General features: G+C 38.0%; 1 protein-coding gene across 2 annotated transcripts in view; it reads right to left on the bottom strand.

The window, feature by feature from the left end:
- ATF6 (activating transcription factor 6) overlaps nt 1–14,728 on the bottom strand; it is a 192,650-nt gene that overhangs the window by 154,351 nt on the left and 23,571 nt on the right. For both annotated transcript variants that reach the window (XM_063104250.1, XM_063104252.1), the window contains exon 7: nt 10,758–10,978. In XM_063104250.1, the coding sequence (XP_062960320.1) occupies nt 10,758–10,978 (221 nt within the window). The remainder of the gene's footprint in view (nt 1–10,757; nt 10,979–14,728) is intronic.

Raw genomic sequence — 14,728 nt, 5'->3', positions numbered from 1 at the left:
TAAACAGAACAGATTTACCAGCAAAAGGCAGGAAGAGCAAGATTATGATTTGAACCAGGCAAACTGTTTCACAATAGAAAATGTTGTACTTGATGCAGTTTGCAGAATATGGTATGGTAAAAATACTACTTATGGCAGTAGCAGACCTCTCGAGAGTGAAGCCAGCCAAACAAAAGAACTAAAAAAGGTAGGCAAAAAGAAGCCATGTCAGCATTACAAAGCCACAAAAAACTGATACAATTTTTTTTGCTGAATTACAATTTTTCCAACATACTTTTGGTTTAAAAGCACAAAAAGTACATGATGAAAAAATTTTCTTTTTGGCCACTTTCAATTAGGAATTTAAACTAATTCAAATTGATCCTAATTTAACAGGTTTTGAGTCTAACAAACACATGCACTGCTGAGGTCAACCACATTACTAACAAAGAAGACTATATGAACAGATCAAAGTTCTCTTCTACAGCTCCTTCTGGAACAGATTTACTTTGGGTTCCTGAGTGGCTTGGCCAGCTGATAGGACAGACTGATGCTTCTTTTTCTGAAATAAACATTCAGTCAAAACCTCTACCAAAAAACTCATACTAAAAAGGCTTGGCTCACTTCCTGATCTGCTGGCCAAGTAAAAATAAGCACAAAAACCTCAATGCAAGTTGACTAGAAAATATTCTAATCATCTTTAGGTCTCTTGCTCTAAACATAGAATATCTGAACCTTTCTTTTACAATACTGTCAACTCTAAATTTGGAAAAGTAATAAGAAAACTAGCCAATAAATATTGCTAAAAACAAAAGCTAATACTTGTTGCTTCTATATTTCCTCATCTCACACATCCTCCAGTTCCTCAACATTAACTGAGACTTTGTCAGCAAATTATCCAACCAACTTACAAAGCCCCCTTAAGAGTGCAAAAGGAGAACAGATATGGTCTTTCACACCAAAGAACTAATAAAGGATATCTAGCTAATAGACCGACATATAATTAACTGAAATATGTTTAGAGGCTACAAAATGGGTTGGTGGCATACAATGATGATTGCCAACATTAAGATTATCTCATTATTCAGATATTAAATCTAAAAGAAGAAAAAAGGCCTCCTCTGGTTTCTAACACAATGACTGCATCAAAAAATCTTAGGGCTTTTCAAGATGGCGGCGGCTGCGTGGCTGGCGCGGAGTAGCTGAGGTGGAAAAGGCGGCCACTGGGCCTCAGGCAGCCGGGAAACTTGTGGACCTTCCTCTCGCCATCTCTTAAGGGAGGACTGCTGCTGCTGACCGGTCGTGGGGGGTGACCGCCACTTTGCCCCCGGCAGGAGAGGCTGCCTCATTTACAGGCAACAGCTTTGAAGTGTGGAGCAGGAAAAGAACTGTTTCTTAGCTGCAAAAGTGAGTCTCGAAACAGGGAACACGGCGCCAGGGCTGCTGTGGATGCAGCCAGGATCCCGGAGGCTGGGGCCGCGCTGAAGGCGGCCAGCTGCCCTATTCAGGATTCGAGGTTTCAGGCCGGCATTAAAGAAGATTCCTGGGAGCGCCCGAGCCGCGCCGCGACTGAACAGCCCGAGGCAGCAGCGGCCGAGAACTAGGAAAGGCGGCAAACCAGAGACAGAGAGCAAGCACCCGACCTGGCACAGCACTGTGAGTGATCCCTGGCACAGCTCTGTTCGGGGGGTGGATGCCCACGCGGCTCCCGCCTGCACCACCAGGCCACTCACCGCCCGGTGCTGCCTCCATTTTCCCAGGTGCGGGCAGCTCCGCCCTGATCGGCCATCACTGACCCCTCCCACTTGCTGACCTGGCGCCAGGCTTTCCGGAGCCTGCGGGACCGGCCTCCGCTCCCACTCCCTCCATGGTTCTCTGGCGGGGCTGGTGGCGGGGGGCGTCCCGGGCCAGTGTCGGGAGGGCAAGGAAGTACGGGCAGGCTGACTGTCACTCCACCATACCCTGGACTCCGGCCCCAGGTAAACTCCCTGTTACTGGGAGGCAGATACCATCTCTGTGGCCACCAGTTTGGAAAAAAGCCTAACGAATTTCTGGTTGGGAATAGTGTGGTAGGAGAGTTCCCAGGTCCACTTGAACCTGCCGGAGACCAGGCTGCAGGTGGGTGCTAGACTCGGTTTATACTGGGGGGATACAAAGGTGAACAAGACCCGAGAAAGATCTACATAGTGCTACAAAGACACCCAGAGAGACCGGTCGTCTGTGCCCAGCAGAAACCTGGTAGACTTCCTGGGCGAGGCGGTGCCGAGCAGGGTCTTGAAGGCCCAGCTGATAGACGAGGGGTGCAGAAGACACGCCCCAGCCCAGCACAGTGCGCACAGAGTGGGGAGACGTGCGGCCAGGGAGGCGGAGGCTCGACAAAAACCACACACCCGGTGGGGTCGCCACTGCACGATCTAACAGCCTGGGCCAGAGCACACGGAAAAGGGAGAAGTCCTGCACAGGAAGTGAAAGCTCAACAGAGATCACACACCCTGTGGTACGTGATCCACCAGCCCAGCAGAGTCCAAGCTGACCAGAAAGGTGGCTCCCCGGAGAAGCCCAAGACCCGAGAAAACCACACACACAAGGCACTAGAGGCCAACTGAGCAGTCACGGAGGGAGCCATACGAAATTGGCAACCACAGCAACATCCTAGTTAGTCATTAGTCTCAAACCGGTGGACTGTGAAACCCCCTGCCACAATGAATAAACACCAAAAAAAAAGATACCAGAAATACAAAAAATCAAGAAAGTACACCACCAAAAGTTAATACATCTCAAACTCTAGATCCTATAGAACAAGAAGCCCTTGAAATGACTGACAAGGAATTTTGAGTGATAATTCTAAGGAAACTGAATGAGATACAAGAAAACTCAGCTAGACATCATGATGAAATGAGGAAAAGTATACAGGATCTGAAAGAGGAAATGTACAAGGAAATCAATGTCCTGAAAAAAAATGTAGCAGAACTTGCTGAACTGAAGAAGTTATTCAACGAAATAAAAAACACAACAGAGCGTTTAACCAGCAGGCTTGTCGAAGTTGAAGAGAGAACCTCTGAACTCGAAGATGGGATGTTTGAAATAACACAAGCAGACAAAAAGAAAGAAAAAAGAATCAAGGACATAGAAGAAAATCTGAGAGAGATATCAGACAACCATAAGCGATCAAATATCCGAGTCATGGGTATTCCAGAAGGGGAGGAAAATGGAGATTCCATTGAAAACATATTCAACAAAATAGTGGCAGAAAACTTCCCAGGTATAGGAAAAATCACAGATCTTCAGATACAGGAAGCTCAACGATCTCCAAATGTATTCAACCCAAAAAGGCCTTCTCCAAGACATGTCATAGTCAAATTGGCAAAACTCAGAGACAAAGAGAGAATCTTAAAAGCTGCAAGAGAGAAGCGTCAAATCACCTATAAGGGAGCCCCAATCAGGTTAACATCAGACTTTTCATCACAAACCCTAAAAGCTAGAAAGGAATGGGATGATATTTTCAAAATACTAAAAGACAAAGATTGCCAGCCAAGAATACTCTACCCTGCAAGGCTATCCTTCCGAAATGAGGGGCAAATAGTATATTTCTCAGACAAACAAAAACTGCGGGAGTTCACTACCACAAGACCACCCTTACAAGAAATCCTCAAGGGAGTACTGGGTTTGGTTCCTGAAAAATAACTACCACTGCCATAAAAACCCAAGAAAAATCTAAACCCGCTAGTATAATAAAAATGGCATTCATGAAGAGAAAACAAGCTAACAAAAACACTATCTACAACCTAAAGAACCAACAAACACAGAAAACAAACAGTAAATCAGAAAGCAAGGAAAAAAAGACACCTAAGACAACCAAACAACCAATAAAATGCTAGGAATAAATCAACACCTTTCAATAACAACTCTTAATGTAAAAGGCTTAAATTCCCCAATTAAAAGACACAGACTGGCTGACTGGATCAAAAAGCAGGACCCAACTATATGCTGCCTACAAGAAACCCACCTCACCCATAAAGATTCACACAGACTAAGAGTGAAAGGATGGAAAAAGATTTACCATGCAAACAGAAAAGAAAAACGAGCTGGAGTAGCTATTCTTATATCTGACAAAATAGACTTTAAACTAAAAACCATAAAAAGAGACAATGAGGGACACTACTTAATGATAAACGGACTGATCCATCAAGAAGACATAACAATCATAAATATGTACGCAACCAAAGTTGGAGGAGCCAGATTTATAAAACAAACTCTATTAGACCTAAAGAAGGAAATAGACACTAATTACCATAATAGCAGGGGACCAGAACACCCCACTGTCAATATTAGACAGATCATCTAGGCAAAGAATCAGTAGAGAAACACAAGATCTAAACAAGACTCTAGACCAATTGGAATTGGCAGATATCTACAGAACATTCCACCCAACAACCTCAGAATATTCATTTTTCTCATCAGCACATGGATCATTCTCCAGGATAGATCACATATTAGGTCACAAATCAAGTCTCAATAAATTCAAAAAAATTGCAATTATCCCATGTATCTTCTCAGACCACAATGGATTAAAACTAGAAATTAATAACAAACGAACCTCTGGAAACTATACAAACACATGGAAATTAAACAGCATTCTACTTAATGACATATGGGTCCAAGAAGAAATCAAGCAGGAAATAAAAAAATTTATTGAAACTAATGAAAACAATGATACATCATACCAAAACCTGTGGGATACTGCAAAAGCAGTATTGAGGGGAAAATTTATTGCATTAAACGCTCACTTCAGAAGAATAGAAAGATGGCAAGTGAACAAACTAACACTTCACCTTAAAGAACTAGAAAAACAAGAACAATCCAAACCTAAAGTTAGCAGACGGAAAGAAATCATTAAGATCAGAGCAGAACTGAATGAAATTGAAAACCAAAAAACAATTCAAAAGATCAACGAATCAAAAAGTTAGTTTTTTGAAAAGATAAATAAAATTGACAAACCATTAGCATGGCTAACAAAAAAAAGAAGAGAGAAGACTCAAATAACAAAAATTAGAAATGAAAAAGGCGATATTACAACTGATTCATCTGAAATACAAGGAATCATTCGAGACTACTATAAACAACTATACGCCAACAAATTTGAAAATCTGGAGGAAATGGATAAATTTCTGGTCACACACAAGCTCCCAAAACTGAACCGTGAAGACGTAGAAAATTTGAACAGACCAATAACAATAAAGGAGATTGAAGCTGTTATCAGAAGGCTCCCAACAAAGAAAAGCCCAGGACCAGATGGATTCACAGCAGAATTTTACCAAATATTCAAACAGGAATTGACACCGATTCTTTACAAACTATTCCAAAAGATTGAAACGGACGCAAATCTCCCAAACTCATTCTATGAAGCAAACATCATCCTGATACCAAAACCAGGTAAAGATATAACCAAAAAAGAAAACTACAGGCCCATATCCTTGATGAATATAGATGCAAAAATCCTCACTAAATTACTAGCAAACAGAATACAGCAACACATACGTAAAATTATTCATCACGATCAAGTGGGATTCATCCCAGGGATGCAAGGTTGGTTCAACATACGCAAATCAATAAATGTGATACACCATATTAATAAACTCAAACACAAGGACCATATGATCATCTCTATAGATGCTGAAAAAGCATTTGATAAAGTTCAGCACTCATTCATGACAAAGACCCTCTATAAGTTAGGTATAGAGGGAAAGTATCTCAACATAATTAAAGCCATATATGCCAAACCCACAGCCAATATCATCCTGAATGGGGAAAAGCTGAAAGCTTTTCCTTTAAGAACAGGAACTACACAAGGATGCCCACTCTCACCACTCCTATTCAACATAGTGTTGGAAGTACTAGCCAGAGCAATCAGAGAAGAGAAGGAAATAAAGGGCATCCAGATTGGAAAAGATGAAGTCAAACTGTCCCGGTTTGCAGATGACATGATCCTATATATCGAACAGCCTAAAACCTCTACAAAAAAACTGCTGGAATTGATAAATGATTTCAGCACAGTAGCAGGATACAAAATCAACACACAAAAATCAGTAGCATTTCTTTTCTCCAATAGTGAACATGCAGAAAGAGAAATCAAGAAAGCCTGCCCATTTACAATAGCCACCAAAAAAATAAAATTCTTAGGAATTGAGTTAACCAAGGAGGTGAAAAATCTCTATAATGAGAACTACAAACCACTGCTGAGAGAAATTAGAGAGGATACAAGAAGATGGAAAGATATCCCATGCTCTTGGATTGGAAGAATCAACATAGTGAAAATGTCCATACTACCCAAAGTGATATACAAATTCAATGCAATCCCCATCAAAATTCCAAAGACATTTTTCTCAGAAATGGAAAAAACTATCCAGACATTTATATGGAACAATAAAAGACCACGCATAGCCAAAGCAATGCTGAGCAAAAAAAATAAAGCTGGAGGCATAACACTACCTGACTTTAAGCTATACTACAAAGCTATAATAACCAAAACAGTATGGTACTGGCATAAAAACAGACACACTGACCAATGGAATAGAATAGAGAATCCAGAAATCAACCCACACACTTACTGTCAGCTGATCTTTGACAAAGGCACCAAGCCTATTCAGTGGCGAAGGGACTGCCTCTTCAGCAAATGGTGCTGGGACAACTGGATATCCATATGCAGGAGAATGAAACTAGATCCATACCTCTCGCCGTATACTAAAATCAACTCAAAATGGATTAAGGATTTAAATATACACCCTGAAACAATAAAACTTCTTAAAGAAAACATAGAAGAAACACTTCAGGAAATAGGACTGGGCACAGACTTCATGAATACGACCCCAAAAGCACGGGCAACCAAAGGAAAAATAAACAAATCGGATTATATCAAACTAAAAAGCTTCTGCACAGCAAAAGAAACAATTAAAAGAGTTAAAAGACAACCAACAGAGTGGGAGAAAATATTTGCAAAATATATATCTGACAAAGGATTAATATCCAGAATATATAAGGAACTCAAACAACTGTACAAGAAGAAAACAAGCAACCCAATTACAAAATGGGCAAAAGAGCTAAGTAGGCATTTCTCTAAGGAAGATATACAAATGGCCAACAGACATATGAAAAAATGCTCAACATCACTCAGCATCCGGGAAATGCAAATCAAAACCACATTGAGATACCATCTAACCCCAGTTAGGATGGCTAAAATCCAAAAGACTATGAACGATAAATGCTGGCGAGGCTGCGGAGAAAAAGGAACTCTCATACATTGTTGGTGGGACTGCAAAATGGTGCAGCCTCTATGGAAAATGGTATGGAGGTTCCTCAAACAATTGCAGATAGATCTACCATACGACCCAGCTATCCCACTGTTGGGAATATACCCAGAGGAATGGAAATCATCAAGTCGAAGGTATACCTGTTTCCCAATGTTTATCGCAGCACTCTTTACAATAGCCAAGAGTTGGAACCAGCCCAAATGCCCGTCATCGGATGAGTGGATACGGAAAATGTGGTACATCTACACAATGGAATACTACTCAGCTATAAAAACGAATGAAATACTGCCATTTGCAACAACATGGATGGACCTTGAGAGAATTATATTAAGTGAAACGAGTCAGACACAGAAAGAGAAATACCACATGTTCTCACTTATTGGTGGGAGCTAAATATTAATATATAAATTCACACACACACACACACACACACACACACAGAGACACACACACACACACACACACACACACAAACCGGGTGGGGGGGAGAAGATATAACAACCACAATTATTTGAAGTTGATACGACAAGCAAACAGAAAGGACATTGTTGGGGGGGGGGAGGGAGAAGGGAGGGAGGTTTTGGTGATGGGGAGTAATAATCAGCCACAATGTATATCGACAAAATAAAATTAAAAAAAAAAAAAAAATCTTAGGATTAGGAGGGACCTTTCTATAAATTACCTGCACATGTTCCATATATCTCCTCTGGAATAACTCAGAACAATTCTATTTTCCATATGACAACCTTCATTTCCTAGAAGATGGCTCCCAGGTCTACTCTCAGTCTTCTCTTTTCATTTTACTGAATCGTTCCAACCCTTAAACCACTCCTCTACTTATGACACAGTTTCTATACACCCTCCTCTTCCTAGCTATGTTCCTCTGGACTTTCCCGTGATTGAGATATTATAATACAAATGCCGACTTTGCTTAGTATTTTTTTTTCACATCATGTGTTAATAATATTTTTTAACACCTGTGACATACTGTTGGCCTATATATTTTTAAAGTTCTATTAGTCTTTATCTTTTTTCTTGTCTAAACTTTTTCACACAAAATATTTTAAATATCCTAACACATCACATAAAGGCAACTCTAATATTTTCTATTGCTAGTTTCACTTGGCAGTATTACACAAGAAACACTCAAGTTCATAAGTTAAAGAGTATATTAAAAGGAAATTTTAAGAGATCACTTTAAAAATCCTCTTTCATAACTCTTAACCTTTTCCATCTCCTGTGAAAAACATAAAGTAGTCCTGCCTTGCCCATGGTTTTGCTTTCCAAGGTTTTAGTTACCTGCAGTCAACTGTGGTCTGAAAATATTACATAGAAAATTCCAGAAATAATTCATAAATTTTAAATTCATAAATTTAACATGATGAAATCTTGCACCATCATGATCCATCTTGCCCAGGGTATGAATTATCCCTCTGTCCAGAATATCCACTCTGCACATGCTACCCACCCTACTAAGTTAGTCACTTAGTAGCCGTCTTGGTTATCAGATCGACCGTCATGGTATCACAGTGCTTGTGTTCAAGTAACTATTATTTTATTTAATAATAGCCCCAAAACATAAAAGTAGTGATGCTGGCAATTCAGATATACCAAAGAGAAGCTGTAAAGTGCTTCCTTTAAGTGAAAAGGTAAAAATTCTCAACTTAACATGGAAAGAAAAATCATATGCTGAGGTTGCTAAGATCTGCCTAAGATAGAACAAATGTTCTGTCTGTGAAACTGTGAAGAAAAAAGAAATTAGTTCGTTTTATAGGCACAACTCAAACTGTAAAAGTTATGGCCACAGTGCATGATAAGTGCTTAGTTAAGAGGGAAAAGGCATTAAATTTGTAAACGGAAGACATGAACAGAAATATGTTCTGATTGACAGCAATAGGGTTCAGTACTATCCGCTGTTTCAGGCATCCACTGGGGGTCTTGGAACGTATCCCCCTTGGATAAGGGAAACTACTGTACTATTTTTTTACTGGTTGTACAACAACTTTATTTAAAATATCACAGAATTGTTTTGGATTTTTGTTACTGTCGTTCTCTTACTTACTGAAGAAATTTTCCCATGCACCAAAAGGAGTGAAAGATTAAACCCCTGCCTTCCACAATAATTAACATTTTGCCAATCCTATTTCCTCTATCCTTTGCTCACCACCTCCCCATAGAGTATTTTAAGGCAAATCATGACATCATATCATTTCATCTTCAACTGAAGCACATACTATGTATTAGTGCCTATTATATTATAAGTACTGTACTTACTTCTTCTAGTTCGCAAAATAAACCAACATAATAGTTAAGCCTAATCCTGTACCATGGTCTCTATTCTTATATGACACTAATTTCCCTACTCCATGTCTTAGTATGCATTGTTTTCAATACCTATACAAGCTATAGGACTCTTATTCTAGAAGTAGGATGTTCTACTTTCATTAGATTTCCTTTGTTACGGGTTTTTACACTATAGCTGACTGAGATTAGTTGGTCGTATTTTTGCAACAGTGGAGCAAATTTACAACTAAATGGGTCACTGGCATGCTGGTTAATAAATTCTGGTAGGCAGATCAGACAGTATTCTGATACACTTACATAACTCACAGGATTTAAAAAATACTTTGCAAAAGTACTTTACCTAATGAAAGGGTGAATTAGCAATATTAACAACTAGTAATATCCATTTTTATTTTAAAGAAAACATACAGGCTTTGCTTTCCCAACCATAATTTTAGAAAATCCCCTGTTAGACTGATTATTTAACTTTAATTTTTATTAAATTTTATGACCATGATGTTCAATTACTATTTAATACATAGCATGAGATGTTTCAAATCACTTGGAAAGAAAGCAAGAGCTAGCAAGTACTGTAACAGTATTTAGGGAGTAACATATCTTAGGAAACTCTACATGATTTATAAATTACCAGAAATCCCTAAAACATGCTAGAAAGTTTGAAGGTCTGCAAAGATGAGAAAGTACCAAATAATCATTAAGAGACAGAATTCCAAAGAGTAGCAAGTTATCATCATGCAATGGTGAAAACCCTTCTAAAAGTCAAAGGAGAAGCTAAATATAAAACCTGCCTAAAAAGTAGTCTACAGACTCTTATCTCAGGAGTTGCTAAAAACATTTCAATCAAGAAACATGAAAGAATCCATAAAATATTAGTGGATGATAGGAGACTGGGATGGGGCGGGGAGAGGCCTTGAGGAATGCGATGAGAGGGCTCTAAAGGAGTAAAGAAGAGGGGGGTATGCATACTTCACTTTTCTTCAAACCACTGCAGACTTTTAAAAACATTTTACACTTAGATTCTAACGTAAGAAGTCTTATCCTAATTTTTCACCAAAGATTGGATGTGCACCTTTATATATTCTTTTATTTAATGCAATATAATAAGTTTAAGTGCTTTTTGGTTTTTTTAAGTCCAATATTACAAAAGCACTAAGTTTCAAAACTTACATCTGAACCCACACTTCTCACGGTACTATGTAGGACAGGTTTAGTCACGGAAAGTTTTCCATTCACTGGGCTATTTGCCACAGGCACCGGTACCACATTCACCACATGATTAGGTAGTTGGGTGACTCCCCCAGCAACAGCAAGGACTGGCTGAGCAGAGGGCAGAACTCCAGGTGCCTGAAGTTGCACCACAGTAGGTTGAGAGAGCAAAACTGTCTGACCTGCATTAGAAAAAAGAAAAGGAATCAGAGGGTACGTAACTATTGTGGTAAGCAAAGCAGTTTAACATTTAGGTCTCTTCTGCAGATTTTATAATAGGTAAGATCAACACTGAGGGATTTGACACCATCAATTAAAACATGACAATAGCAGCATATACTCGTGGTGACACTTGTTGTGTTTGAAAGGAAACCAACTAAATTCATTCTTATTGAGTTATCATTAATAATATACTCCCACATTTATCTTTCTTAACTATACACATATCAAATTTGTTGTTATACATAGATTTTTTTAAGTATTAACCTCTGAAATTTATTAGTGCTAAAATGATTTTTCATATGTAAATAAAAAATCTCTTGTAACAAACACAGAGAACCATATATTTTAATAGGATTTACAAATACATTCAATACCAAAAATATATGAACAGACTCAGTAACTCAACACTAGAAGAAAAAGGTGCGATAAATACCAAAAAACTTAAACCACTAGATTTGAATTCCTAGCTAACAAGCACAGTAAATATAAATATTTAATTTAAAATAGTCTATAGACAATACTAACCCTTACCCTCCCCCCAAAATATGGCCTTCAAATATTTTCTTAATCTTTATATTTTGTTAGTCTTCATATTTTCAACTTAGAGTAATCTGAGGAGAATTTTGTATCGTTAACCTAAAGAAGACACATAACGCTGTTCTATTAAAACTTTTACTTGCCGGCTAAGTGTTTCCTTTCAGATCTGGCCTATTTTATAAGGTGTTGAAAGCCTGGCCTAACATCCACAGCAGCTTGAGCCTATCTGGCAAACTAAAAGTACTACAGTAACCGGCAACTAAAATTTCATATGAATTTCTAATTCTTCTCTTAGAAAAAAAAAAAGCATTATACTTGCAGACAGTTTATTATGGCCCATGTAAAACTCAGCTCAGTATTTCAAAGGATCATGGAAAACTAAAATAAAAATAATGCTTCAGAACACCTGTTTTTAAGAACATCTGTCTTGGCTAACAAAAGTCACTTTTATAAAATCAAAGTCTTTGTTTCAGAAAACAAAAAGTACACTCAAAAGTAGCAGAATTTAATTAACAGCATTTTATCCCAGATCAATTAGTAAATTAGGAAGAAGAAGTGTCTTAAATTAATTTCACATATGTACAATTTACTTGAGCGTTACCTCATGAAATAAAAACATATAAAACAGGAAAATGACCTATCAGAACATGTAAATATGCTTATGCCAAATATGCAAATGAAAATAATTAATACATAACTAGCATGTGACCAAGTATTAGGTATGTAATAACAATAATAAGAAATTACAGTCAATTGGGCACTATGAAAAGACATATACATTTCAATGAAAACTTAAACCAAGCGTTCCCTACTCTGAATATAAATAGTTTTCTTTAATACCAAAAAATAGCATGGTCACTCAAGATGATTATGGCTGTCCTTTCAGTTTCTTTGGATTGAGAAAACACATGATGAGAAAAAGCTACTAAGAATTTAGTAATGATTTAAAATGAATTTGTAGTTTAATAATCAGAAGTATAATTACAAAAATGTGAAAGACAGCAGTATAAGATATATGAAACAAACTACTTATTTGGTCTAAAGAAAATGCTTGCTACAAATATGAATTTACAGATGCCATGCAAAATGCCATAAAGCTACTATTCCCATTACCCACACCCCAGAATCTGTAGTCTACAGACTGAGAACCACTGACTTAAACCAATATTTTGAGAAGTGCATTCTAGGAAGCAATCCTCTGAGTTTAATAATTCCATATGCTCTGAGTTTAAAAATTACGATAAAAGGACTCCAAAAAGTTAAACACTGTTCAATGAACTTTGGGATTATTTTAAAGAACAGAAGAGGTGGTAAGCATAAAGAATTAAGTCACTTCACAGAAAGGTTCCTACTTCTAGCTCGTTACAGATTTAAAGCACTGGCAGACAACACATGCAGATGGCTTTGTAATATTTCTTAAAACCAATTAAGAAAAATAATCTAAGTCTGACTGCCCACTGTCTAGTTATCACTATCTCCTTGCTGAGAGAACAGCATCATGGAGAGAAGGAAATGGAAGAATACCAAGGCAAGGTCTGTGTACCAAATGTGGCTTAAGTCCTACCAGCCCCTGCTGCACCCTTTTTTTCCCATACTGCACATCAAGCCCTTTCATCCCAGAGTATCCTACTATCCTCAAATTACCCAGCACCTAAATCAAGGATCCTCTATATATCTTAGGCATGTTCGGGTTCAAGACAAAACGGGGGGAAATGACTAATTTTCTACTACAATTTGTTCAAGTAAAAGAACAAAATACTCTCATGGTAACTTCCTAAATGCTGATCTGACCACAAATGACAATGCAAAGGACTGTTTGGGGCCTTAGTTAGCAGCTGAACATAGTTACTACTGTTCCTAATGCGGAAACAGTTAAAAAGGACATACTAAAAGGCTGTTTATCCATTTCAGTATGCTCAAAATACTCTTTGGCATTACATGCAAATCCTCCTTAATGGAACATGGCTGGATTCAATGCTGGATACTTTTGACCATGCATGACTCACTGATTGGCAGTTCTTTCTTTCCAACTCTCTTCAAAGATTTCAAACTACTTGTATGTATCAAATATTTACTGAATGCCTATTTTGCCTAAAATAGTATAGCTGTGTGACTTTGGGCAAATAATTCCTCTGTGCCTAGTTTTCTCATCTGTAAAATGGAGAGAGTAGCACCTAACCTCACAAAGCTGATATAAGGATTAAATAAGATACTGCATTTAAGCACTTAGAAGAGTGTCTGGCACACACTAAGAGCTTAAATGCTACTTATTATGATGATGATTATTAATCTCCTTTTCTGTATAATAATAGCTCCCATAAGGTCACTGCATGTATTATTAACTCATTAGTTCTCACAGTGACTCTTATTTAACCATTTATGTAAATTTAATTCCCAAATTAAAGGGTAGAATTCTTGAGAACAGGAACCACATCTCATCATTCTGTTAGAAGCAATATAGTATAGTGATTAATAACACAGACTCTGAGCCAGACCACCTGGGCTCAAGTTCTGGCTCTCCTTCTTACTAGCAGAGTGACGTGGGGCAAGTTATTTTACCTCTATCGCCCATTTCAATGATTTGCACCATCTTCTTACCCAAAAAGCCCAAGACAGAAATACAGAAGTCATCCTAGATACCTTCCTCTCTATCCTTTGTTCCCCTTCCATACCATCCAATTACCAAGACCTATGGTTCTACACTTTTTAACATCTCTACTCTTCATCTGGTTCTCCATTTTCACTGATATTCCAGGCTTTCACCATCTCTCACCTGCTTTACTCATAACAGTTTTAAAGGATGTATAGGACTTAGAAGTAGGCAGAACTTGTTCCAGGTTGGTAGAAAAGTGTGAGTCAAAAACAAGGAAAAACAAAAAAATCCAAGGAATAATGACAGATTAGTTGGGCTAGAAGAGAGGTTTGTAGAAAAAAGTGACATTATAATGTAAAGTTAGAAAACTAAACTAAAGCCAGATTGTGAAGGATTTTGCATTCCAACCTAGGGAATTTGAACTTAGTAAATCCTATAGGAATTACTACTTCTTTTTCAAAGGTAAAACACCTACTACTGGCACTAACATGGATTAACTGTAAAATGTCTTACTAGATTTTTTTCCTTCTTCCACCCTCCCCATTCTCAAATAAATGGAAGACATATACTTAATCTGTGT

Source organism: Cynocephalus volans, chromosome 8, assembly GCF_027409185.1.
Source record: "Cynocephalus volans isolate mCynVol1 chromosome 8, mCynVol1.pri, whole genome shotgun sequence".
NCBI classification, from domain to species: Eukaryota; Metazoa; Chordata; class Mammalia; order Dermoptera; family Cynocephalidae; genus Cynocephalus; species Cynocephalus volans.
This window is presented reverse-complemented; position numbering and strand designations above follow the sequence as displayed.